Raw genomic sequence first — 24,433 nt, 5'->3', positions numbered from 1 at the left:
TGTAGACAGAGTCCCTTCCCCAAGCCCATGCTGGTCCTCCCGCCCCGCTCCAGACACCTGCTCTCAGTGGGCTGCTGGGCGTAGGACGCTCGGACCAGGAGGGTGTCGATGCCTGCCAGCGCCATCAGCAGGTGCTCCCGTGTGGCTGGCTGCCCATCGGGCCGCTGCCAGGCTTGCTGCCAAGGAAAGGACATGTGTGCTCAGCCCCGGATGTCCTGGAGTATTGATGCTGGAGAGGCGGGAGCAAGGGCCTGCCCGCACCCCTGTCCCCGGGGGGACAGAACTGCTCACCTCCCGGAAGGGCACAGTGAAGGTGCTGGGCTGGCCGGGGCTGGGCTCCTGGGCCGGGTGGTGCTCTAGGATGATGTTGTTACCTTGCAGCACCACCAATGGCTGCCCGTGCAGGGGTGTGGAGCCTGGCTGGGACCGCTGGGTCACTGTGAAGCGCAGCTCTCCTCCATAGGAGGTCACCTGGGACCAGGGTTAGATAGGAGCTTAGCAGGGGCCTGAATTCGGGCCCTGTCGCTGCTCCAGCCACCTTTTCCATGCGATGTATCTCACTGTTCTCCCAAGGCACCACGACCCTCCTGCCTCCAAGCCTTTGCCTGTGCTGTTCCTGCTGCCTGGAGTTTCCTTTCCCTTCTCACCCACTACCCACCTTGTCCCCCAGGAAGCGTGAAGGGAGGCTCCAGAAGTAGGGTCCAGATAGGAGTCTGTGGAAGGAGGAGAATCCCAGTTCCCCGGGCGTAGGGGAGAAGATGCCCTCGGTGGTGGTGTGGGTGCTTGCAGCGTTGGTCAGGCTGAAGTGACCAGGCTCCTCAGACGCCCCATGCACCTGGGAGGAGGAGAAAGGGCTGGGATGGGGGCCATGGCCTGGGACTGGCACTTGGTCTTCCAGCCCAGGGCTTGGTGGTCCTGCCCGCCCACCTTGCAGAGGTACCTGGGCACGGCTCCAGGAAGAGCTGGTACACTGGCGACTGACACCCATGCAGAAGCACTTGAGGCAGCCATCGGGGTTTTGGGTACTCAGATGGAAAGAGCCGTCAGCACATTCGTTGCACAAGCGCCCCACCACATTGTTCTGCAGGCACAGAGTTGGAGCTGAAGGACAGCCCAGGGGAGAGGCTGCCTGGAGCTCAGGCCGAATCCACCCTCAGTCCAGATAAGAACCTGAGACCCAGGGGAGCCACTGAAAGAGCACACGTGGCTGGGCGCAGTGGCTCATGCCTGTAATCCCAGCACTTTGGGAGGCCAAGGCAGCTGGATCACCACAGGTCAGACGAGTTTGAGACCAGCCTGGCCAACGTGGCAAAACCCTGTCTCTACTAAAAATACAAAAATTAGCCCAGCATGGTGGCACACAGCTATAATTCCAGCTACTCAGGAGGCTGAGGAAGGAGAATCGTTTGAATCTGGGAGGTGGAGGTTGCAGTGAGCCGAGATCGCACCACTGCACTCCAGCCTGCGCGATGGGAGCGAGACTCCATCTCAAAAAAAAAAAAAAAAAAAGAAGAAAGAGCACATGTATGAGGCATCATTACCACCTGAACAGTAATTCCCACTTAACAAGTGCTTAGGCAAGCATTTTTCCCTTTTCTCTTTGGCTGCCAGGGGGTTCACCAATAAATTTAAGTTTGAAATACAGCAACTTGATTGAAATAATTGCTGCTTCTATTTATGGAGTGTTTCATGCACTGTTCTGCTTTCCATTTGACATCACCTCATTTAACTCTCCTAAGGACCTTGAGAGGTAGATGATACCTTCATCCCTCACATGAGGAAACAGAGGCTCAGGGGTGTGAAATGACTTGCACAAAGTTACTCAGCTTGCTTATCCACTCTGGGATTGAAGACCAGGAGTGCCTGACTCCAGAATCTGTCCATTCTTTTTTACACTGACACTTGATACTCACATTCTTTTCTTTTCTTTTTTTTTTTTTGAGACAGAGTTTCACTCTTGTTGCCCATGATGGAGTGCAGTGGCACAATCCTGGCTCACTGCAACCTCTGCTTCCCGGGTTCAAATGATTCTCCTGCCTCAGCCCCCTGAGTAGCTGGGATTATAGGCGCCCGCCACCACGCCCAGCTAATTTTTGTACTTTTAGTGGAGATGGGGTTTCACCATGTTGGTCAGGCTGGTCTTGAACTCCTGACCTCAAGTGATCCACCCACCTCAGCCTCCCAAAGTGCTGGGATTACAGGCGTCAGCCACTGCGCCTGGCTGATGCTCCCATTCTTAAAGCAAGAGACCTCCCTTCTCTGGCCTCCATTTCGTTATTCACAAATTGGGGACACTAATATCTATATCATTGTATCAATGTGACGATGGACAAAGTATGGCAAAAGCAAAGGTACAATGCAGATACAAAGGCTGCATAAAGAATGACTGGGACTTGAACTCAGGTCGCCTGACTCCCTAACAAGTGCTCCTTCCCAACACCAGGCCACCTCTCCTGGTACAGAAGGCCGGTCAGCCAGGTCCACTAGCCTCTGACTATGTTACCACCCACTGGCCGAGGATCTATGGAGAGGACAGAGCTTCCTTCCTCCTTCTCCCAGCTGTGGTGCTGGGCCCAAGGCCTCTGGGTGGGTGGCGGATGGCATGCGTACCTTACAGCGGCAGGCCTCGCCGGAGGTCCCCACGCTGCCACGCTCATCACAGCGCACAATCTCCTGGTCTGGGACACAAAGTGGGTGTTGGCAGGGCAGGTGGGAATGGGATAGACACAGTTTAGGCAGAGGAACGGCGGCTCTCTAAGGATCATGAGCTGGGGCAGGGAGGGAGGGTACCTGGTGTACAGCCCAGGTTGGGTTGGGAGGTGGGTGTCGGGGGTGGTGGCAGCCATACTCACTGACAGGCCTGCACTTCCCGCCGGGCTGGATGGGGTTGCCCTCGTATCCGGGGGCACAGCTAGGGGAAAAAGGGGGCCCCCGTCAGTGGCACTTCCATGACCCCACTCAGGAGCCCCCTTTCTACAGCCCCCAAGGCTCTCCCTCACCTCTCACAGCGGCGGCCGGTGTAGCCTGGGGCACAGGCGTCACATGTGGCTTGGCCATCCGTGTCTAGGAAGCAAGTGTCTGAGAATCTGTGGGTATCAAGTAGACAGGGGCAGGGCTGCGGTCAGGCTTTCTCCTCCCACCCTGGGAAATGACTGCTGTCCACACAGACACAGTGTGCCATGAGGCATGACACCATCTTCCTGCCCGGCACAGCAACTGTGGGAAGTCAGGGGGCTCATTATACAGACAAGGAAACAGAGGCCTAGAGAGGTCAAGGAGCACGGGATAACTTAGTGACCAGGCGGACATCTGAATCCAAGTCTCCTGCCTCCCTGCCCAGAGTATTCTCCCGGCCTGCTGCACGGCCCCCAGCCAAACCCCCCCACCCGGAGCCGGGGCTGACCTGCGGGAGGCATCGATGTATGGGCAAGGGCAGGGCCGGCAGGCAGTGGCCGTGGCCTTCGTGGCATCCCCAAAGAAGCCAGCCTTGCACTTGTTGCACTGTGGCCCCTCCGTGTTGTGCTGGCAATTCTAGGAGAAGGAAGAGGGTATGGCTCAACTTCTAGAGCAGAACTGGGCCAGATGCTGTGGGGGGCCTTGGAGGCTGTCTGGCTCAGCCTCCCCATCACGCTGGAGGCACGGCTTTGCAGACAGGGGACTATCGACTGCAACCACTTATAGACGATGGGGAGCTCATCACCTCACACGGCAGCCTGTCCCATAGATGATTCCAAATGCCTGCTTTTTATCGACCTAAACCTGCCACCCTCTTCCAATCTGCACCCACTGGCCAGTTCTACTCCCCAGAGTCTGTTTCTTCTGCCCGACACCTTTGCAGGGATTTGGAGATGACAATGCTGCCCTGCTTGAGTCTTTTCTTTTGTCAGCGCCACAATCCCAGCTCTCGCCACTATTCCTAAGAAATAAGGTATCACCCTAAGGGCTCTTCCCCCTAGGGCTGCCCTCTGCAGGTCATGCTTCTTCATTTGACACTCTCCAGGATTAGTCTGATGAGGGTGGGGGAGAGGAGGGCCATCGCCTCCCTTGTCTGGACGCTATATCTCTGGGGTTTGTTGTTGTTGTTTTGAGACAAGAGTCTCGCTCTGTTGTCCAAGTTGGAGTACAGTGGCACAGTCTCGGCTCACTGTAACCTCCACCTCAAGTGATTCTCCCGCCTCAGCCTCCTCAGTAGCTGGGATTACAGGCGTGCGCCACCACACCCAGCTAATTTTCTTATTTTTAGTACAGACGGGGTTTCACCATGTTGGCCAGGTTGGTGGCGAACTCCTGACCTCAAGTGATCCACCCATCTCAGCTTCCCAAAGTGCTGGGATTTCAGGCATGAGCCACCACGCCCAGCCTCTATCTCTGTTATTGCATCCAGAGGTCATGATAGTCCATCTGGCAGTCATGACACTCATTCTGGAGGCTTGTGCTGAGCTCATGAACACAGGGAGTCTCGCACCTTGTCCTTGCTCCTATTTTAGTGTCCAAGTGCCAGCTGGCTCTACTCACCAGGCAGTGGCCATACACAGGGTCACAGGAGCTGGCATGGCCATTGCAATTGCAGCCAGAGCAGGTGCCCAGGTAGGGCCCACCAGGCACCCGAGTGAAGTGGGCATCACAGCTCTCGCAGGACAAGCCAGAATAGCCAATGGGGCATCTGTGGGGACAGGACCGAGAGAGTCGCTGCAAGGACTATGAGGCCCTGCCATTTCTCCTCTATCCTTGCCAGGGCCTCTGTGGTTCCCAGCCCTGCCGGCTCAGGCACCTGCACTCCTCCACACTGTGGGCACGGCCATGGCTGGTGGCGTGGGTCACAGTAGTATCCATGGCGATGTCGCTCAGCCCCACGCTGGCCATCTTGGTGTTGTACACGGTCTGGATGAGCACGGCCTCCAGGCTCTGCAGCACCTGCAGCAGCTCCGCGCGCTGCACCGGCCGGCCAGACTCATGGACCCAGTGCTCCTGGGTACGGGTGAAGGTGGCAGGGGTCACACATCAGCACCTACTCAGCCTAAATCCCCCTTTGCTCCCAGCCCTAAGGGCTCAGGCACCACCTACCTCAGAGAACTGGACCTGGCGCTGGTTCAGAGCACCAGGTTGGGTGGGTGTGTGGCCTCGGGAGAGGAGGCGGTACCCGGCACCCACGAGGACCACGTCCGGCCGCTGCACTGGCTCCAGCATGCCACGGGCCAGTTCGTAGCGCACGTTGTAACGCAGGGAGCCACCATAGGAATCCACCTGGCACAACAGGGTGGATCAGGGCGGGCAGCTGTGGGCACACTTGACACCCATCGTGCCTACAAGGTGCCTACAGTCTTCCAGCTCCTCCCTCACTGTGCCTACCTGAGACTCACTGTGTGCCAGGCACTGAGCTAGGTATAGGGAACCTGAGATGGGTGAGACTCAGGCTCTGACTCTAGGGTGTTTGGTCCATGGCAGGGTGTGGAATCATGCAGTGCACAGGGTGCCCAGGGAAGCCAGTGAGGAGGCACAGAACCCAACCCAGGCATGGGGGAGCGGTCAGGGAGGGCTCCTGGGAGGACAGAAGGCCAGCTCTTCTTCCCAAGCCAGCAGTGCCAGGGAGAGGTCCTGCCCTGAATGGCTGAGCCACTGCCACAGGGGGCTGCATCGGGGCACAGCAACACCTTTCCCCCCAAGTCTGCCTCGCTGTCCACCAACTGCAGAGGGAGCGGAGCCCACGGGGATTCTTTCTCCACCCAGGGCGGCAGCCCAGGCCTCTCACCTTGTTGCCCAGGAACTGCTCAGGGAGAGCCCAGAAGGAGTCGTGGACGAGGAAGCGGCGGGACAGGTCGACTAGCTGGAACTCGTGCAGGGCTGGGTCGATCTGCAGCTGCGTGGAGGAGAGGGGTGGCATGCTGGGCTGTGCAGGCATCACCACATTCACACCTGCGGGTGGCAAGAGAGAGGCTAAGGGCTGCAGCCTGGGCCTGCCTGATACACCCACCTTGAGGGGCAGCAACCCAGAAAAAGATGGGAAAGTTCTAGGGGAAATTTGATTTCAAGAAAACTTCGATCTCTCTTCCAAAGTGAAGAAAATGCAGGTTTTGGCCAGGTGCGGTGGCTCACGTCCGTAATGCCAGCACTTTGGGAGGCTGAGGCGGGCAGATCACTTGAGGCCAGGAGTTCATGACCAGCCTGGCCAACATGGTGAAAAAAAAAAAAAAAAAAAAAATTAGCCAGGCATGGTGGCGCACACCTGTAGTCCCAGCTACTCAGGAGGCTGAGACAGCAGAATCACTTGAACCTGGGAGGCAGAGGCTGCAGCGAGCTGAGATCGTGCCACTGCACTCCAACCTGGTCCACAGAACAAGACTCTGTCTCAAAAAAAGAAAAGAAAAAAGAAAATGCAGTTCTTTTCCTCCTTCCCAAATGCTGGAGCAGCATTTCCCGAAGCATGCTCTGAGAAAGGAAAGTCGATGCCATGGAATGATGGCTGGGGAACCATTTGGGAACCATAGGGTCAAAGAAAGGTCCAGGGGGTTCTTTGCAGCCAGACTTCTCCGGGCCTTTCTTGCTAAGAGACCCACAGACTTTCGGCGCTGGAACAACCCTGCGGGCAGGAGAGCTACACAGGGCTGAGGAACAGGCGCTCAAGTCCAGGTGTGTTGTAAGCCTGGGCAAGGGCCTTAGTTTCCTCATCTGTAAGATAGTGCTTAAAGTAGCCTGCCTCCTAGAGGTATAAGCTAAAATGAGAAAACTGACATAAAATGGCTAGCTCTTACTGTTGCTGTTGTTATGACGGGTCATCCAGTCCAACCCTCTCCTATGTACACGCACATACGCACAGTACCCCACACGGGAATTCCCTTGACTGCATCCCTCCAGATCGCTAGGACAGCTCCACCCTAGAGAACTTTCGGTGGAGTGAAAATATCCTGTACCTACACTCTTCATTATGGTAACTATTAGGTTGGTACAAAAGTAATTGCTGATTTTGCCATTAAAAGTAATGGTGCTTTCCAACTTGGACCCGGCAGAATGGCTCCCACAAAGAAGGGTGGCGAGAAGAAAAAGGGCTGTTCTGCCATCAACGAGGTGGTGACCTGAGATTACACCATCAACATTCACAAGCACATCCATGGAGTGGGCTTCAAGAAGGATGCCCCTCGGGCACTGAAAGAGATTCGGAAATTTGCCACGAAGGAGATGGGAACTCCAGATGTGCGCATTGATACCAGGCTCAACAAAGCTGTCTGGGCCAAAGGAATAAGGAATGTCCCATACCGAATCCGTGTGCGGCTGTCCAGGAAACGTAATGAGGATGAAGATTCACCAAATAAGCTCTATACTTTGGTTACCTACGTACCTGTTACCACTTTCAAAAATCTACAGACAGTCAATGAGGATGAGAACTAATCGCTGATCGTCAAATACATCAAATAAAGTTACAAAATTGGAAAAAAAAAAAAGTGATGGTACTAGCCACACGTGGCCACCGAGCACTGGAGACGTGTGTAGTGCTGCTCAGGAATGAATCGTTGTATTTCAGTTTAAAGAGCCACACATGGTCAGTGACTGCCACATTAGGTGGTGCAGCTGTCATGAATGGGGAGCGTACAACCTCCAAAGACCGTCCCTCCCAGCTCTGGACAACTTTGACTCTTAGCAAGTTCTTCCTTACATGGAGTCCACATCTGTCTGCCAATAGGTTCTCCCGCTCATCCTGAATTAACCCCCTGCAACCACAGGGGGGTCCAGCTCCTCACCCACAGAACGACCAAGCACAGCCCTGGGTCTAGGTTACTCTATCCTCTTTCCTGCCTGCTTTCCGGGGATATCTTCAGGCCTCCTCCCTCCTGGTCACCATCCACACACAGGCCACCTGCTCACCATGGAATTCCTACCACTCCCTCCCCTGGACTATCCAGATTCCAATCAGACAGCCCTGGGTTCAGCTCCCCCTCTAAACTGCTGTGGGAACCCAGGCATGGAAGTTCCACAACCTCTCAGAGCCCTGGGGCTCTCATCTTAAAACTGTGAAATCAGTCCTGACCTTGCAAGGGTTATTGGCAGTTCAATGACTGTCAGGTCAAGCCACAGGGCCAACTGTCTGCTCACCAAATGGTGGCCATGGCCATTAGCATTCTAAACATGCTGGGGAACAACTTTGGGAAGTAACTAAGTTTTGTTTTGTTTTTAGGGATGGGGTCTCATTCTGTTGTCCAGGCTGGAGTGCAATGGCATGATCATAGCTCACTGCAGCCTCAAACTCCTAGGCTCAACAGATCCTTCTGGCTCAGCCTCTCAAGTAGCTGGGACTACAGGCGCAAGCCACCATGCCCGGCTAGATTTTTCATTTTTAATTATTTGTAGAGATGCGGTCTCACTATGTTACCCAGGCTGGTCTTGAACTCCTGGCCACAAGCAAGCCTCCCTCCCAGCCTCCCAAAGTACTTGGGTGACAGGCATAAGCCACCATGCCTGGCCAGGTAACTAAGTCTTATACAAGTCATTTTTAGGTTCCTCAACCAACAAAAGGGCATAAAATGTGTTGAGTGCTTTGGAGCTAACTCTCTACATGCATTTAATCCTCTGCAATGAAGAAGTGAGGGCTGCTTGATGCCAGGTGGGACACGACAGAGCCGGGACCTGAGCCCAAGTCCAGGCAGTGCCCGGGCTCATGCTCTCAGCCATGCTGCCATTCTGCCTCTCAGAGCCAGAAAGAATTGAGTCCAGCCGCCTGCCTCTATCTTTGGGAAAATAGGCCCAAGGAAGCCAAGAGACTTGCCCAAAGACACAGCGGCAGTAAGTGGTGCAGCTGGAGGCCACCCTCAGGCTAAGGAGATGCCAAAGCCTGGGCTCCTATACTCTGGGTACACTGGCACCTCTGCCTCTCAGAATGAGGACAATGACTGTGACATTAGCAAATACCTCCTGGGTGCTGACCATGGGCTGAGCACAATTCCGAGAGGCTTATATACGCGACTCCACTAAGTCCTTACCAACCCCTGGGAGGTAGTTATTATTCCACCCCCCGACTTTATAGATGAGAAAGCAGACACGAGATAGTGGGTAACTTGACCCAGGACACAGGTGGACAGCGTCCACGTCAGGATCTGAAGGAGGAAGCTGGCTCCAGAGCCCGTCCTCTCCGTAACCTGAAGCAGGTAGGTAGCAAGAGGGGATTTGGCTTTTCCTAAACATGGTGGTTTTCCCCCCGAAATGCTTTTTTGACAGGGCTCAGTGTTTCTTCAGTGACTCGTATTCCTTCCCGAAACCTGGCCTCCTCTGTCTGCATCTATCCTCTGTGCCCACTGGAGCCTGGTACCCACCTCCCACCTCCCGCAGCGCTCACCCGCCCGCCAACGCACCCTTGAAGTCATCGGGTTGGTCAAAGCGCAGCCTGATCTGGTCCCGGAAGCGGCGGCTGCTCTGGCACACGCTGGTGATGCCAAAGCAGAAGCAGGGCAGGCAGGAGGCGCTGTGCTCCAGGTAGAAGTGGCCGTCAGGGCAGGGGCCTGCTGGGCGGCACGGGAGGGGGCTGCAGCCAGCTGTGGCGGGCAGCCCAGCTCTGCCCCCACACCCAGTGACACCTGGCCTCCGGCAGTACCTCGCTGTGGGACGAGCTCAAGGACACCGTCAGGAATGCCAAACACCATGCCCCGGGCGTTCATGGCCTCACAGGTGTAGGCACCCTGGTCTGACTCCTTCACGTCACGGATGGTCAGTGTGCCACGGCCCCCCTCGCTGGTCACCGTCACCCTGTTGGCCCCAAGACAAGCGGTAGGATCTGGCCTAGGGCTCTGGACCAGCTGTCCCCCATTCCCACCCCACCACCCGGGCCCAGAGCCACACCTGGGATGAGAGGGGATGTGGCCCCAGTTGAGCCTCCAATTGATGATGGGGGTGGGGACGCCAATGGCCACGCAGGTGAAGGTCACTGTCTGGCCCCGGGAAGCCTGGATGGACTCCTGAGGAGGCGTCACCACCTGGGGGGGCACTGAGGAGACCAGGGCAGGGGTGAGGGCAAAGGAAGGAGGAGCGGAGGGAGCGCTCCGAGGGGCTAGGAGGGAGAAGAGTGGAGGTTGAGGCTGTGGACAGAAGCCCCCAGAACCCAGCCCAGGGCCCACATCTCGATCCCAGCTCCCTGCTCACTGCAGCCAAACTCGTCGCTCCGGTCGGGACAGTCACTCTCCTCGTCACAGTGGAAGCTGGCTGGGATGCACACGTTGGTAGAGACGCATCGGAACTGTGTGGGCCCACACACCTCTTCAGGGCGCTTGGTGGCTGGGGACAAAGCCAGGTGGTTCCCAACAGCCCACCCCTGTCCATCCTCCCTGGGCATCACCGGAGTCACTCTCTCATTTTGCCCACATAACCCCCAGTGGCCCTCACCATGCCTAGTCCCTGCTGCACAACACTGTCCACCTCACAGCCAGCATGATGCGGCCACCAGCTGTCATTGAACCACTCATCACATTACTCAGCCCCCACCCCTCACTCCACCTGCATTCCCCATGCCAGTTATGGCTGGCACATCACTGTCACAACCACAGTGTCACCCAGCCACACTCAGAGTCACAGAAGCGCTGTCTTGTACACATGGACAAGACCCACGTCAAAGGCACAACCAGTGGGGCTGGCATCTCTGGGCGCCAGCAATGCTCCACACACCCTTCTCTACCAGAAAGGCCTGGCAAGGCGCCTGGCACAGCATGGTCCCCTGTGGGGCTCGACAGTCTGCGCTCCCACTGACAGGCCCTCAATGGAGTGGCCAGAAGCTGGAGGTGGCCTGGGACAAGGGCTGGGCCCCACTAGGCCTCTCTAGTGGCTGGTGACCAATATTCTTCCTCAGGGAGATGGAGCTTGAGAGAGACACAGACACAGACAGAGAAGTCACAGCCATGCAGGAGGAGCGGAAGCCGCGCATCCACAGAGCAGGTGCGAGAGGAGACCAGGAGGTAGCTGTGGAGGCAGCTCAGGCGCTTCTGTTCCCCGCACTCTCAGGAGCCCATGAGGCCATTCAACCTTCACATTCTCTGGCTCTCTGCTGTCCACAAGGACCTGTCCTTCCTTTGACTTCCCCAGCAGAGGTCCCTGGAAAGGGCCTTCCAACTAAAGCCCCCAATTACGTTCTCTCTCCCAAGGAGCTGGTGCTGACAGGCAAGCTTAGAGCCACAGAAAGGCATTCTCAAACTCTGCCGGTCTGTGGCATGATGCAGCCTCTCCCCAGGGCTTGCTGTGGAGTGGGCAGGGGAAGGAAGGCAAGGAGAAGTTGGACAAGCTCACGGTGGGAACATGGACACGTGCCCAGACACACCAACAGGACCACAGCGAAGTGCCTGAAGATTATCCTCAATCTCGCACTAACAAGCATCAGGCTTCTCATGGGACAGGACATACTGGAAACCACCTGATGTGGTCTCTGCCTCTCCAGCCTCCCCCTCCTATTTAACTATCAGGACGCCCATAATGTCCACAACGTGAACTGGAAAGATGGATACCATAAGGGTGGGGCAGTGGGAGGCTGGAAGGACGGATGGGAGGGAAGAAGGATGACAGGTGGATGGGTGGAGAGATGGATGAAGGGCTGGGTGGATGGATAATGGGCGCATACGTGGGTGCATGGGTGGCTGGGGAGTTGGACAGATGGATGGGTAAGGCTCTGACTCGCATACATAAGCCAAGGACCCATCACCAAGGGACCTTGGCACATAGAACCCTCCTAGTCATTCATCTGACACACATACAAAACAAAGAGAAGTTTCATGGTAACAAAAATAAAGGAAAGAAATGAAGAGACACGAACCACAGGCGGGCTAACTACACAGCTTCACCAAAGGCCAGCTCAGGGCCAAGAGGCCTTACAGCTCTGGTCAGAGAGAAACCTTGGAGGGTGTCTCCAGGGCCTTCCGCACTCAGCCAGGGAGAGCAAACAAACAGGCTTGGGGGACTGGGGAGGGTGGAAAGCAGAGGTGCAGGGTAGGGGTGGGGCAGGAGTGGAAGGCGGGGCAGGAGTGGAAGACGGGGCAGGAGCAAGCGACCTGGGCAGGGCGGAGGCCTCCGCTGGACCCTCGGATACTCACGGCAGTTGGCTTCGTCAGTTCGGTCCTCACAGTCAAAATCACCATCACAGCGCCACAGCTTGAGGGCACAATGTCCATTCCCACAGGGGAACTCATTGGGCTCACAGGGTGGTGGGGGTCCTAGGAGACAGGGCAGGGGTCAGCAGCATCCTCCTGGGCCAGCTTCCCGCTCCCCGCACCCACCTGCACCCCTGCCAGTGCGCACCACAGTCCAGCTCATCGCTGCCGTCCTCGCAGTCCTCCTGTCCGTCGCAGAGGTAGTCTCCGGGGATGCAGTGACCACTGCGGCATGCGGCCTCCTGGGGCCCACAGGGCAGGGGCCTGACGGAACCGGGAAGCAGGGGCTGAGGAGCGTGGGTGACTGGTGGCTGTCGCATGATGGCTGTCTCCGGCCGCAGCGGTAAAGGTGTCGTCTCCACCAGGAGAGAGACTGTGGGGCTGATCCCCAGGACCAGTTCCTCTGTGGACAGATTCCGCTTGGCATTTGGCAGAAGCAGGTGGCTCCTCACCTGCTTCTTGTCCCCAACCCTCCCCAGGCCCACCCTGTACTCCCCAACACCACTCTCTGCCACCTCCTGCCCAGCTCTGTCATCACCCTTCCTATGCCCCTATCCTCTGCCTGCACCAAACCCTCATAGTCCTCGATGGGCTCCAAGACCCAGGTGTAGCACCCTGGCCCTCCCCTGGCGCCCAAACCACTTGTGGCCTCAGACATCCCCTCACCGCAATTGAGTTCATCAGACATGTCCCTGCAGTCGGGTCGCCGGTCACAGCGATACTCCAGGGCCACACACTCATTGTAGCTGTGGCAGGCAAACTCAGCCTCCGTGCAGGCTCTTGGGAACTGGGGCACTGCGGGTGGAAGGAAGCAGACTGGAGTCAGAGGTGGCAGGAGGGAGGTGCGGGAAGCTGTAGGGAACGCAGAGGTGCTGCAGGGCTGGAGCGGGCTTCAGGACCCTTTGTCAGGCAGCTTGGTTTCTGGCAGGCACAGTGAGGGCAACGAGCACATACTAGACACACTCACAGCACGCGTGGGGCATGGGACAAGTGGCAGTGGCCTCCCCCATCTCTAACACAGACCCCACAGGCAGTTGACATGCCACACGCATGCAACCAGCACACCACACACATGCAGGCCACAGCCTGGCCCAGTGAGGACAAAGAAGGAGGGAAGAGAGTGCCCAGTTGTCTTGGGCTGTGCTCAGTCAGCCATCTCACCCACACCCTTCTTTCCCCTCCATCCCTTTTTTATTTATTTTAATTTTTTTGAAACAGAGTCTCGCTCTGTCGCCCAGGCTGGAGTGTAGTGGCGCGATCTCGGCTCACTGCAAGCTCTGCCTCCCGGGTTCACGCCATTCTCCAGCCTCAGCCTCCCAAGTAGCTGGGACTACAGGCGCCCGCCACCTCGCCCGGCTAATTTTCTGTATTTTTAGTAGATGGGGTTTCACCGTGTTAGCCAGAATGGTCTCGATCTCCTGACCTCGTGATCCACCCGCCTTGGCCTCCCAAAGTGCTGGGATTACAGGTGTGAGCCACCGCACCCGGCCCATCCTTTAAAAAAAATTTTTTTTTCTCTCTTTTTTATTTTTTTAGAGACAGGGTCTTGCTATGTTGCCCAAGCTGGTCTGGAACTCCTTGCCTCAAGCAATCCTCCCATCTTGGCCTCCCAAAGTGCTGGGGTTATAGGCGTGAACCCCCACGCCCGGCCTCCTCTCCAACCTTAACTTCTCTAGGAACCTGGCTGGGCCTGGGCCTGGCTTACACTCTCACCTGGTGTCACTGCGACCGCCACAGCGGCCGGCGGGGGTGGGGGGGTCTGTGCTGGAAAGGAAGATGTGGTCAGTGGCTGTTCCACCTGGGAGCCAGGAGCTGAGGGCTGCAGGGCTGGGCCAGGTCATTCCACCACCCCTAGCCAGGAGGACTCATTGAAAAGTGAGAGGAGGGCTGGACCCCCAGCAGTCTTTAGACCTGGGCCTGATGATGCAGAAGAGCAAGCTTGATCTCGGGGTGCAATAATTAAGGGTTTTTGTTTGTTTGTTTTGTTTTAGAGGCAGGGTTTTGCTCTGTCACCCAGGCTGGGGTACAGTGGCATGATCCTGGCTCACTGCAGCCTCAAACTCCTGGGCTCCTGCCTCAGCCTCCTGAGTAGCTAGGACTACAGGCGTGCACCACCACGCTTGGCTTAATTGAGGTGCAGAACAAGGGAGGTGATGGTTTCACTATTTTTTCCTCATTGGGCTAGGGTGGAGTTTGTTCCATTCTGAGTTCCACTGAGTCAGGGTCTTCCCAGAGAGAGGGAACTGAGATGGAGACAGGGCTGAGAACCACAGCCTGTGAGGGATGAACTAGGGCTGTTCGGTCTAGAGAAAAAAAAAACCAAAAAACTCAGGAGGTTAAAACAGGAGACCAAGGGCACAGTAGAAGGAAATCTGGGCTGACCCAGAGTACAAAGGTCAGGATTCTGCACCTAACAGCTGTGTGGTTTGGACCAGTTTCCTAGTCTCTCTGTGCCTCAGTTTCTCCTGCTTCTCTCATCACAGGTTCTGGCAAGACTGTCATAGACGCTGAGTTTGTTTGAAATCCTCGCCTTTTCACTATCTGCCTATCTGATTCTGGACAAATTCAGATTTTCCTTTCTGGGCCTCAGTTCCCACGTCTCTGAAACAGGAGGAATAACATCTCCTTCAAAGGAATTGCTGTGAAGACTGACCCAGAGGAAGGAAATAAAGGCAGTCAGGGCTCAGTAAACAGTTGCTGGTTATTATTAAGTACTAATGTGTTTTGGACTTGTACGTACAGGATAAATAAAGGCCTGACTACCTATTGTCAATGTGCAGAGGTCTAGAAGGAAGGAGCAGAACTTGGGTCTAATGGGCATGTGCTAGAGGAAACAGTCTGCACTCTACCAAGCCCAGACTGTATAAGGATCGATGGGGCAGACTCAGGAGGGTAGTGAGCTCCCTGTTTCTAGTGGTGTGCAAGCCCAAGTTGGGAGCCCATGGTGGAGACACTGAAAGGGGACCCCACGAGTCTGGAGGAGGCAACCCCAGACACCAGGATAGGCTCACCTGTGCCCAGGCGTCGGAACTGGAATCCCCGGGGAGAGGTGATGTAGGAGGCCATGGAGCCACTGGAGATGACCCTGAGCAGCACCTCCTGAATCTGAGCCCCGTCTGCATTCCCTTCCGAGCCCACATCCAGCTCCACAAAAACCCAGCCGTCCAGCTCCCTGGGGGTGGAGATGGGCAGGAGACGAGGGTCAGCGAGACGCCTGTGTTCTCAGCTACTCCATGAGGCTCCTGCCCCGACGCTCAGGCCCTGTTCCAGGACAGCCTGTACCCAAAGAAGGGCAACTAAAGGTCCCAATGATCCCCCCACCAATTCCTGAATTTCCACCCATAGCGACTCATCCCATAGGCCTTTCTGCGGTGCCAGGCTTCCTTCTCATCCTCATCAGCCCCCTCCAGGTTACCCACTCAAGTCCCCCAGCAACCCCCAGGGGGCCCCTTCTCACTTGATGAACACCACACTGACAACCTGGTCTCCGGGAATTTTCAAGTACTCCGACTCCAGCTGGGGAGGGACACAGTGCCATCAGCCCCAGAGGCCTTCACCCCATCCTCGGTCCTGCCCCACCACACCCACGAGCTTCCCGAACCCCCTTCACCTCACCGTGTCTACCACAGCCTCGGACACCTCTCGGAATTCTCTGGAGCCTGCGTCCTCTAGCTGAGGGCTGTACTCGATGGAGCGAGTGAAATTCACCAGGGCTCGGAAATAAACTGGAAAATCAAAGGAGGATCATTTTGAGAGCTCCGGCCTGGCATGTAGTGGCCTTAGGCAGTTGGAGCATTCAGACAGAGTTGGGGGGATAGCCCCGGGAGGCCTCCCTTAAGACTGACACCTGTGTGCCCACAGCTATGCCCAGCACTGCCTGTAGGTATACATGCTCAAGGGTCAATGTCAAAGCCCCAACTTGACTGAGGGGCTTTAACTAACAGGGGAAATGGCCTGATCCAGAAACCACGTGCGAGTGCAGAAGAGGAGACCCCCGCAGTTCAGAGGAAGGCTGGACAAGAAGGGGTGGTTCCCAGAGGGGGCTGGCCTGGCACAGGGATTACCTGTGTGTGAATGGGAAAGGCTCTGCCAGCCTTCCTTGGCCAGTTCCTAGTCATTCCTCAGGACCTGGCTCAGCCATTGTCTCCTGATCTTCCTGATCTGCCCTGGCTGGGGTAGAGACCGTTCCCCTGGGCTCTCACAGTACCCTGCTTTCCCTAGCAGAGCACCTTCCACCGTGTACTGTGTAGATTCTGCCAGGTTTCACATCACAGTAACAATCGTGCGTTCTAAGGCCAGCCACGCCTCAGGCACTGACCTCGGCTCTGAGTTTCTGTTTCCTAATGGGGATATTGACTGTATGCACCACCTGCGTGGCTGCGAGGAGTGCATGATGCTGTGTTCACATGCACCAGGCCGTTATACTCAGATGCAGTGCCTGGCACACAGCAAAGCACCTGAGAATCAAAGCTGCTGTCATCCTCTCTACCACCAGACTCTAAGCTTGATGAGGGGGAACCTGGGATTTCATTCACGACCGCATCCCTAGTGCTTGCCGAGTGCCTGGCACACAGCGGATTCCTCGAAAGTGATGGCTGAACAAATTCATCTCAGACTGGCGTGAACATACACATGCATCTCTTGTGTTTTTTTAGGCAGGGTCTTGCTCTGTCACCCAGGCTGGAGTGCGGTAGCACAATCACAGCTCACAGCAGCCTCAACCTACAAGGCTCAAGCTATCCTCCCACTGCAGCCTCCTGAGTAGCTGGGATTACAGGTGCATGCCACCATGCCCATCTAATTTTTTGACTTTTGATAGAGATGGGGTCTTGCTATGTTGCCCAGGCTGGTCTCAAACTCCTGCGCTCAAGCAATCCTCTCGCTATGGCCTCCCAAAGTACATCTATCGTTTCTTAAGCACCTACTATATTCTAGACATTTTATACTCATTATGTTTCACAATGTTTGTGAATTCATGTATGTGATAAATATGAATGAGTAAGAGTGACAAATGAGTCATATACAAGCTAAGCATCCCTAATCCAAAAATCTGAAATCCGGTGTGTAGGTGGCAGAGCAGGGAGTGGCACTGTCTGTGCTACTGCCAGGCCCATCCTCCTCCCGCTTTACTCTGTCTGTCAGGCCCGCAGGTGCATAGGACGTTCTTGCTCTGTGGCTCAGGTGAAGAAAGCCCTGGCGCTGCCTGCCCTGAACCGCTGGGCCGGGCTCCTGGGTGCCGGGTGGGCGGGGCTCTGTGGGCTGGAGTGTGGGGGCCATGGCTCAGCTACAGAGGCCCCTTGTGAGCCGGCACAGAGGCCCATTGAGAGTCCCCCCACCCAAGCCCCTGGCCTCAGCCCCATGGCCCAGGGCGGGTGAGGAGGCCGGGCCTCTGCCCAGGAATGTGTCCGCTCCTGGGGAAGGGGGCTGGAGCTCCACAAAGCCCCTTTCTACTAGGGCCTGGGAAGGGCACAGGCCCTCCAGCCTGACCCCACCCCCCTTCGTTCTTCGAGACCAAGGGCAGGTCCAGGCGAACACCCTCCGTCTCTCACCCTGCAGCTGGTGCCTGAGCACTGGGGCAGAAGGTGAGGCCACCTCTGTTTTAAGAACCAGTCCCCGGGCTGGGCACGGTGGCTCACGCCTGTAATTCCAGCACTTTGGGAGGCCAAGGCGGGCAGATCACTTGAGGTCAGGAGTTCGAGACCAGCCTGGCCGACATGGTGAAAATACAAAAATTAACCACGCGTGGTAGTGCGTGCCTGTAATCCCAGCTACTCAGGAGGCCGAGGCAGGAGGATTGCTTGAACCAGGGACGCAGAGGTTGCAGTGAGCCGAGATTGTGCCACTGCACTGCCTTCCAGCCTGGGTGACAGAGTGAGACTCCATCCAAAAAAAAAAAAAAAAGAACCAGCCTCCAGAGCCAAGGACATTGGTGCAGCCAGCAGGGGCGAGGGTGCCTTGGAATAGGGGTGCTCTCTGGCCAGTCCTCTCCTTCCTCTTACCCTATCTGGTGAGTTCCCTCGGAGCCAGAGGCTGGGAGAGGGAGGCAGCTGCTCTGCACTCAGGGTGGAAGTGGGAGCTGCACTCCTGACCAGCCCTGGCCCCGGAGGAGGCTACTCACCAACTCCTGATTCCCATCCCTGCCCAACAGAACTCCCTGCAACACACCCAGGCCCCTGAACTCCAGTCCTGGGTCCCTGTGGATCCCTCGGGTGGGCCCAGGATTGGCCTGTGCCGGGGCAGACACAAGTGGCCTCTGGAATGCAGGGCCTGGTTCCCTGCAGGGCTGTTGCACCCAACTCTGCCCGACCGGCACCCCATGGGGAAGAACGCCAGGGTCCCAGTCCACTGCATTTAGATCTGTGGGCCCAGGGTGGGCCTGGCTGTGTCCTGGGCAGGGGCAGTGGCTGGCCTGGCCCCTGGACTCCGCAGGGAGGTGCCTCTGAGCCTCTTGTGTGACTCGTAGCAAAGTGCAGGTTGGGGAGGAAGAGAATAGGAAGAAAGGAGAGAAAAGGAAGAGTGGGGAGAGAGGATGGGGAGGGAGGCAGAGGGAGAGCAGCACTCCCACCTGGCCCAGGCCTGGGTCACTTACTGAGAGGGGACTCCTCATCAGGCTCGGAGACCATCATGCCAGCCACGGGCGGGCGGCCCAGGGGCGGCCCTGAGCCTGCAGAGTAGAGACAGAGAAGGAGGCAAGGAAGGGAGACGAGACGGAGAGAAGCAGAGAGAGGCAGAGACGATGAAAGAGAGAGGGAGACACAAAGAGACAGAAAGACAGAGACAGAGACACAGAAAGTGAGGGTGGGGAGAATGAGAGAGAAAAGGCAAGACCAAGGTGAAGAAAAAGGCAGTGGGGAAAAAAAAAGAAAAGAACAGGCAGAGGGGAGAGAGGGACAGACAGGGGGCGACAGAGGCAGAGATGGTGAGCCAGAGAGAGGGAGAAGAACAGGATGAGGCAGAGGGAGGAGGTGCAGAGACAGACACCCAAGGAGTGGGGAAGAGGGCCCAGGACAGGGCGGACAGGGGACACACACAGACATGCAGACAAGGGTCAGAGCGGGACACATGGGCATGGGGGAAGACAGAAAGACACAGGTCAGAAGATGGAAAGAAACTGGGGGAGGAGAGGTGGGAAGGGGTCCTGGGAGGGGAGGCTATCAGGGATGGGTGTTGACACACAGGGGGCTGGAGCTGAGCCAGAGAGCCACAGCCATGCCCGGGGGAGGAGGGGAAGAGCCATCTCAAGGGCTGGAGTCCAGGGTCTGGGACTGGGCCAGAGCCTAGGCATGGCCCCATGACGGTCAGGATGGCCCTGGCTCATGGGCGCAGTGGGGGCGCTGCCCTTGGTCAAGGCTGAGCGGGCGCCCTGGGACCCTGGGATCAGGAAGTCATACCTGCTGCCTCCCTGACTGCCATTCAGCCCAGCTGCCTGGACTTGCCCCAAGGGCAGCTGGCAGGAGCCAGGGTTTGGGCCTGGAGGGTCTGAGGCCCCACCTGTTTCCACTTGTGAGGAAAGGCACCTACCCTGGTCTTGGGCCCCTCCAGCTGTGGTGCCCTGTTCCCCACCTCTTCCCCTCTGGCCTCGCCTGCCCTCACAGCTGCTTCTCAGGGAGGGCAGGTGGACTGGCCAGGACTGCCCAGCTGGGGCAGGGGCTGGAGATGGTTCATGAATGGACAGGGTGGACTCAGAGGCAAGCCCGGCTTGGCCAGAGGCAGCTCCAGGGACACACTAGCATAGGCCATTGCAGGATGGGACATGGTTTGTGTGCCTGGAACCCACCTGACACTCCCTCTCCCAAGCCCCGCCCAGTTCCCAGGCATCCTGCAGCCTCGTGGAGACCTACACGAGGAAAACCTTCAGGCGGAGCCCAAGTCCAGGCCCTGGGAGGTCACAGTCAGGACCAGGTTACCCAGGGACCCACCCTCCTGTCTACACTGACCCAGTTAGGATGCCACCCGCTGGCATTTGAAGACCCCTGATATGTCAGCTAAAGGGAGGTGACTCCACCCCTGAAGTAGGCCCAGGCCAGATTTGGCCAAGGCCTACCTAGGGTGAAGGCAGTTCTGGATACCACGGGGTGGCCCAGTGGTTGGTCTGACCTAAGCACCTGCTCCATCCTTGGCCCTGGTCATAGACTGTCCCAGGAGCTGCCTCCCAGAGAGGGCGGTAGGAACCATAAAGAGCCACGGGGCCTTGTCCTCGGGTAAGTCCTTCTCCACCCAGTATCCCAGAGTGGAAGGAAGTGGGGACTATGAGCCCCCATCCCAGTGCTGGGCCAGTCTGACCAGGGTGGGGGCTGACTCTCCTCCCTCCAAGAGCCCAGCCTTGCCTCCCTAAGCTGGGAACCCTTGCTTCCCAGCAGGTGACTCACTGTCACTGAGAAGCAGCCCAGGAATCTGCATTTCTCACGAGCTCCTGGAAGTTCTAAAGCACACTCCTGAATGCACATGCCATGGGCACAGCCTAGAAGTCCACAGGCCAGCACTTAGGAGGCAGGGTTCTCTCCCAAGCCTAGGGTCAGGCTCACTCTGAGCCCTGCCCGCCCTGCTGGATGCCTGAATGCCTGATTCCACAGAGCCCCTCTGCTCTGCTTGTCTTTGCCTGGGACCCCCAGCTCTGTGCCACCAGGAGAGCTCTGGGGAAGGACTCAACAGTTGAGCTGCCCTGGGAGGTGAGAACATTGCTTTGAATGTGGAACAGCTGACTGGCTCTCAGCCCCCAGCAGAACTGGGCTTTATCTGCCCATTGCCCTGATACCTGTGCCTGTGGCATGGGCAAGCACAGGACCTGGCCACACCAGCCTTGCAGGGACCTCCCAATCAGTCTGCACAACTGTCACTCCGCAGGTTAAGAGATCACCCCCACTTCTCCTTGCTTTGTACCCCAGGGGCAGGCCCAAGGAGCCCTCGAGGCCCTCAGCCCAGGAGACTGGCTCTGGGGCTTCCCTGGGGGGCAGGAGGGAGACCTGCGGGAGGCCCGCAGCAACTTACCCATCTGGAAGTCCCCGCTGCCCAGGTCCCCACTGCCCAGGTCGTCTATAAGCAAAAAAGAGACGTAATCAGCAACAACAAATATTTGTTGAGTACTTACTGTGTGTCAGGCACTGTTCTGGGCACCTAGCATACAGTGGGGCAGGGTTGAGGAAGCACAGAATGGTCAATCACCCTCCTCCCTGATGCCTAGGGAGGGGGCCTGTGAAAGTCGGCTTGGAAGCCTCCATCACAGAGCGTGTGGGCCAGCTGGGCTCGATGGCTCAAGCACTTTGGGAGGCTGAGGCGGGTGGATCACTTGAGGTTAGGAGTTCAAGACCAGCCTGGCCAACATGGTGAAACCCCGTCTCTACTAAAAATACAAAAATTAGCCGGGTGTGGTGCCACCCGCCTGTAGTCCCACCTACTCAGGAGGCTGATGTAGAATTGCTTGAACCCCGGAGGCAAAGGCTGCAGTGAGCTGAGATTGCACCACTGCACTCCAGCCTGGGCGGCAGACTGAGACTCCATCTCAAAAAACAAAACAAAACAAAACAAAACAAAACAAAACAAAAGTAAAATAAAATAAAAGAGAGAGAGAGAGAGAGAAGATGTGGGCTGATGCCCCAAACTCCAGGGACTCAAATTATCTGTCCAGTGGCTGGGGTGGGAACGGGCAGATCAGACTAGCCTCCAGGTGAGAACAAGGAGGTGGGGTACAGGATGCGTGATCGTCCTGCACGCTGCATTGCCAGCCATCTGCCTGGTAGGTCCTGACAGTCCCAGGCTGTAGAATGATGACCAGCCCAGGGCCACACAGGTTGTAAGTGGAGGATGCTGGGGTCATGGGGACCAGGGCTCAGGACACACACAGCCCATCTCTTGAGGAACCACCTTGTGGAACTTCATGGGGCCTCTTTAAAGACCAGTGGGAAGAAGCACAGTCTCACCCCCCACCCCTCTGCTCCCAGCCTCGGATCCTTGGCTCACCTCCGGAGGTGCTGTCAGCCAGCATGTCCTCATCATCAGAAAGGTACGAATGTGTCCAGCGCATTTGGCTTGCTGTGACGGTCTCCGTGTCCTCAGGCAGAGATAAGCCATCGTACGCGCTCAGCCCGTGGGTCACCTGTAAGCGAACGACAGAGCCGATTGAGTCACTCTGTCCAGCTCCCACTGAGCCCCACGGTCCTTCCCCTCACTTCCAGGGGGACCCAGAGTCCCACCCCCAGGCCCCCTAGTGGTTAAATTTGACTTAGTATGGCTCAGTGAGCCAGGCTGGGGCTGAACTCGTTTTTGACTCAGTTTCCCCAAGCCCCATTAGCCCCTGGAGGCTTCAGAGCCCAAGCCTGTAAATTCTGAATGAATCCTCAAATAAAACAGACAATAAAATGTAAATCACTTTAGTAAGTAAAGACTCCTTTTCCTTGGGAGAAGGCAAGGGACACCCAGGACATGAGTGAGTGGATGGGGGGATGCGGGCGGGTAAAGGGGTGACCTCAGCCAGCGCAGATCGGGGGCACAGGCAGGTGGAAGGATGGCCAGGGTCAGCATGGGTGGGGACACAGGCAGAAGTCGAGGGCGAGCTGCTCAAAGCTGATGCCTCCCCAGGCAGCTCCTCCCCAGGCTGTTTGGCTCCTCTTCCTGCCTCCCTCTGGCCTGCCCGTCTCCAGGCTGCAGGGAACACATTCCACTGTGTTGGAGAATTAGCTTTGGCACATGCAGCCACACTGACAGGCTCATCTCTGCGCCCAGCAGCGCGGAGGCAGAGCCCAGCATCTGGGCTGAATGGGGACAGGCGTGGTGTCAACTCCACGTGACCTCAGGCTGCTGCTGAGCCCAGGATAAGCTCTACCTTGGGGCCTGTGCTATGTGGGCCGGAGCAGAAGGGCCCCAGCGGCCGTAACACCTGCCTTCTCAGGTGTGGGTCCGGGCAATGAGTGCCTCTTTCCCCCTAGACAAGATCTGGATGTTTCCAAAGCAGTTTTACCAAATAACTTAGAGGAAAACAAACCCAGGGGAGCCCAAGGGAACCCCGGGAACCCCGTGGCCCACAAGTGTGCAGATTCATGATGGCTGGACCCCAGATTCTATAAACACAAGTATGCACAGACTGGTAATGGCCTGGCCTGAGGGCCTCAGGCCCTGCCCTGGCCTTAAGCCAGAAGGAAATGGTCTTGCTTTTGAAAACCAAACCCACAAGGGCTAGACAAGGTAGTGAGGTCCAAGCCAGAGAAAAGGCCAAAGAGGAGAAAAAAACAAAGAGCTAGCCAGGCCCCCTTCCCTCCCCAACCCCACAGCTCCCACAGTCCATGTCCCTCACGCCTCTGGCATTTCTCACGCCGGGCCCTCTGCTGGAATGCCCTTCCTCTCTTTGTTTCTCAGGCGAACTCCAATGCATCCTCCGAAATCAGCTTAAATACCACCTCCTCCACCTACTCAGGAATAAGGAGGAACAAACGACTGATTGATACGCGTGGATCTGATAGAAGCCAGACACAAAAGACTACAAACTCTACGATTCCATTTATATGAACCCTTGGGGGTGAAAGTCTAATCCATAGTGACAGAAAGATCAGTAGTCACTTGGGACCAAGGGCAGGCTGGGGGTGGCTGGGAAGGGGGCACAAGAGAACCTTCTGGGGTGATGGTTCACTGGACATACACGTCTCATTACTGACTGCACCCTGAAAATGGGTATATTTTGTTGTGTGTATTTATGCCTCAATAAGGATGACGGGAAACTCTCTTTGTCCTAACTCCTTGCTGTTCACAGTGACCTCAACCCCCAGTCTGGTTCTGGGCCCTCCTGGGCTCACAAGGTTATTGTCTGTACCTCCATTGGAATGGAAGCACCTTGAAGGCAAGGGCTGTGATGAATTCATCTCCACCTTCTCTGCACCCCGTGCTCAATAAATACTTGAATGAATCAATGAATAAATGAATGGACAAAAATGTCATCACCTACGCATTTCAGTCACTCCTTGAAGCTGACTTGCTTTGGGGAGGCACTACCTACCTCTAGGCAATCTAAAAGCATCTCCTGTCCTAGGCTGTGAGTTCCCTGGATGGGGGAGTGGCTGGGTGCCATTTGTTCATCTGCATTGTCCACATCTTATTCCTGCTTTGGCCTAAAGCCCTTGCCCCCAACAATCCACCGGCAAACGTTGCCTCCTGTTCCTTCTCCTCTCCCTGCCCTCTCCCTGTGCATAAGCACCCATCCCTGTCCTCCTGAGTGCTGGCCTGTGGACTTCTAGGCTGTGTCAGTGGGATGTGCATTCAGGAGTGTGCTTTAGAACCTCCGGGAGCTGGTGAGAAATGCAGATTCCTGGGCTCCTTCTCAGAGACAGTGAGTCAGG

General features: G+C 56.6%; 1 protein-coding gene and 1 pseudogene across 11 annotated transcripts in view; one reads left to right on the top strand and one right to left on the bottom strand.

The window, feature by feature from the left end:
- HSPG2 (heparan sulfate proteoglycan 2) overlaps nt 1–24,433 on the bottom strand; it is a 117,369-nt gene that overhangs the window by 53,937 nt on the left and 38,999 nt on the right. For 4 of the 11 annotated variants that reach the window (XM_045378591.3, XM_065528196.2, XM_065528204.2 and 1 more), the window contains exons 2-26: nt 22,068–22,203; nt 21,099–21,143; nt 15,726–15,835; nt 15,568–15,626; nt 15,122–15,282; nt 13,824–13,874; nt 12,777–12,905; nt 12,259–12,513; nt 12,054–12,173; nt 10,123–10,254; nt 9,823–9,967; nt 9,578–9,729; nt 9,339–9,488; nt 5,750–5,913; nt 5,065–5,244; nt 4,772–4,968; nt 4,516–4,663; nt 3,404–3,531; nt 3,000–3,086; nt 2,853–2,911; nt 2,611–2,678; nt 941–1,081; nt 659–835; nt 292–471; nt 58–176 (exon numbers count right to left, since the gene is read on the bottom strand). In XM_045378591.3, the coding sequence (XP_045234526.3) occupies nt 58–176; nt 292–471; nt 659–835; nt 941–1,081; nt 2,611–2,678; nt 2,853–2,911; nt 3,000–3,086; nt 3,404–3,531; nt 4,516–4,663; nt 4,772–4,968; nt 5,065–5,244; nt 5,750–5,913; nt 9,339–9,488; nt 9,578–9,729; nt 9,823–9,967; nt 10,123–10,254; nt 12,054–12,173; nt 12,259–12,513; nt 12,777–12,905; nt 13,824–13,874; nt 15,122–15,282; nt 15,568–15,626; nt 15,726–15,835; nt 21,099–21,143; nt 22,068–22,203 (3,293 nt within the window). The remainder of the gene's footprint in view (nt 1–57; nt 177–291; nt 472–658; nt 836–940; nt 1,082–2,610; nt 2,679–2,852; nt 2,912–2,999; nt 3,087–3,403; nt 3,532–4,515; nt 4,664–4,771; nt 4,969–5,064; nt 5,245–5,749; nt 5,914–9,338; nt 9,489–9,577; nt 9,730–9,822; nt 9,968–10,122; nt 10,255–12,053; nt 12,174–12,258; nt 12,514–12,776; nt 12,906–13,823; nt 13,875–15,121; nt 15,283–15,567; nt 15,627–15,725; nt 15,836–21,098; nt 21,144–22,067; nt 22,204–24,433) is intronic. The other 7 variants (XM_065528203.2, XM_074017617.1, XM_065528208.2 and 4 more) reach the window with 3 other exon arrangements.
- Nucleotides 6,961–7,393, top strand: LOC102145581 (large ribosomal subunit protein eL31-like; annotated as a pseudogene).

This window comes from Macaca fascicularis, chromosome 1 (assembly GCF_037993035.2).
Source record: "Macaca fascicularis isolate 582-1 chromosome 1, T2T-MFA8v1.1".
NCBI lineage: Eukaryota > Metazoa > Chordata > Mammalia > Primates > Cercopithecidae > Macaca > Macaca fascicularis.
This window is presented reverse-complemented; position numbering and strand designations above follow the sequence as displayed.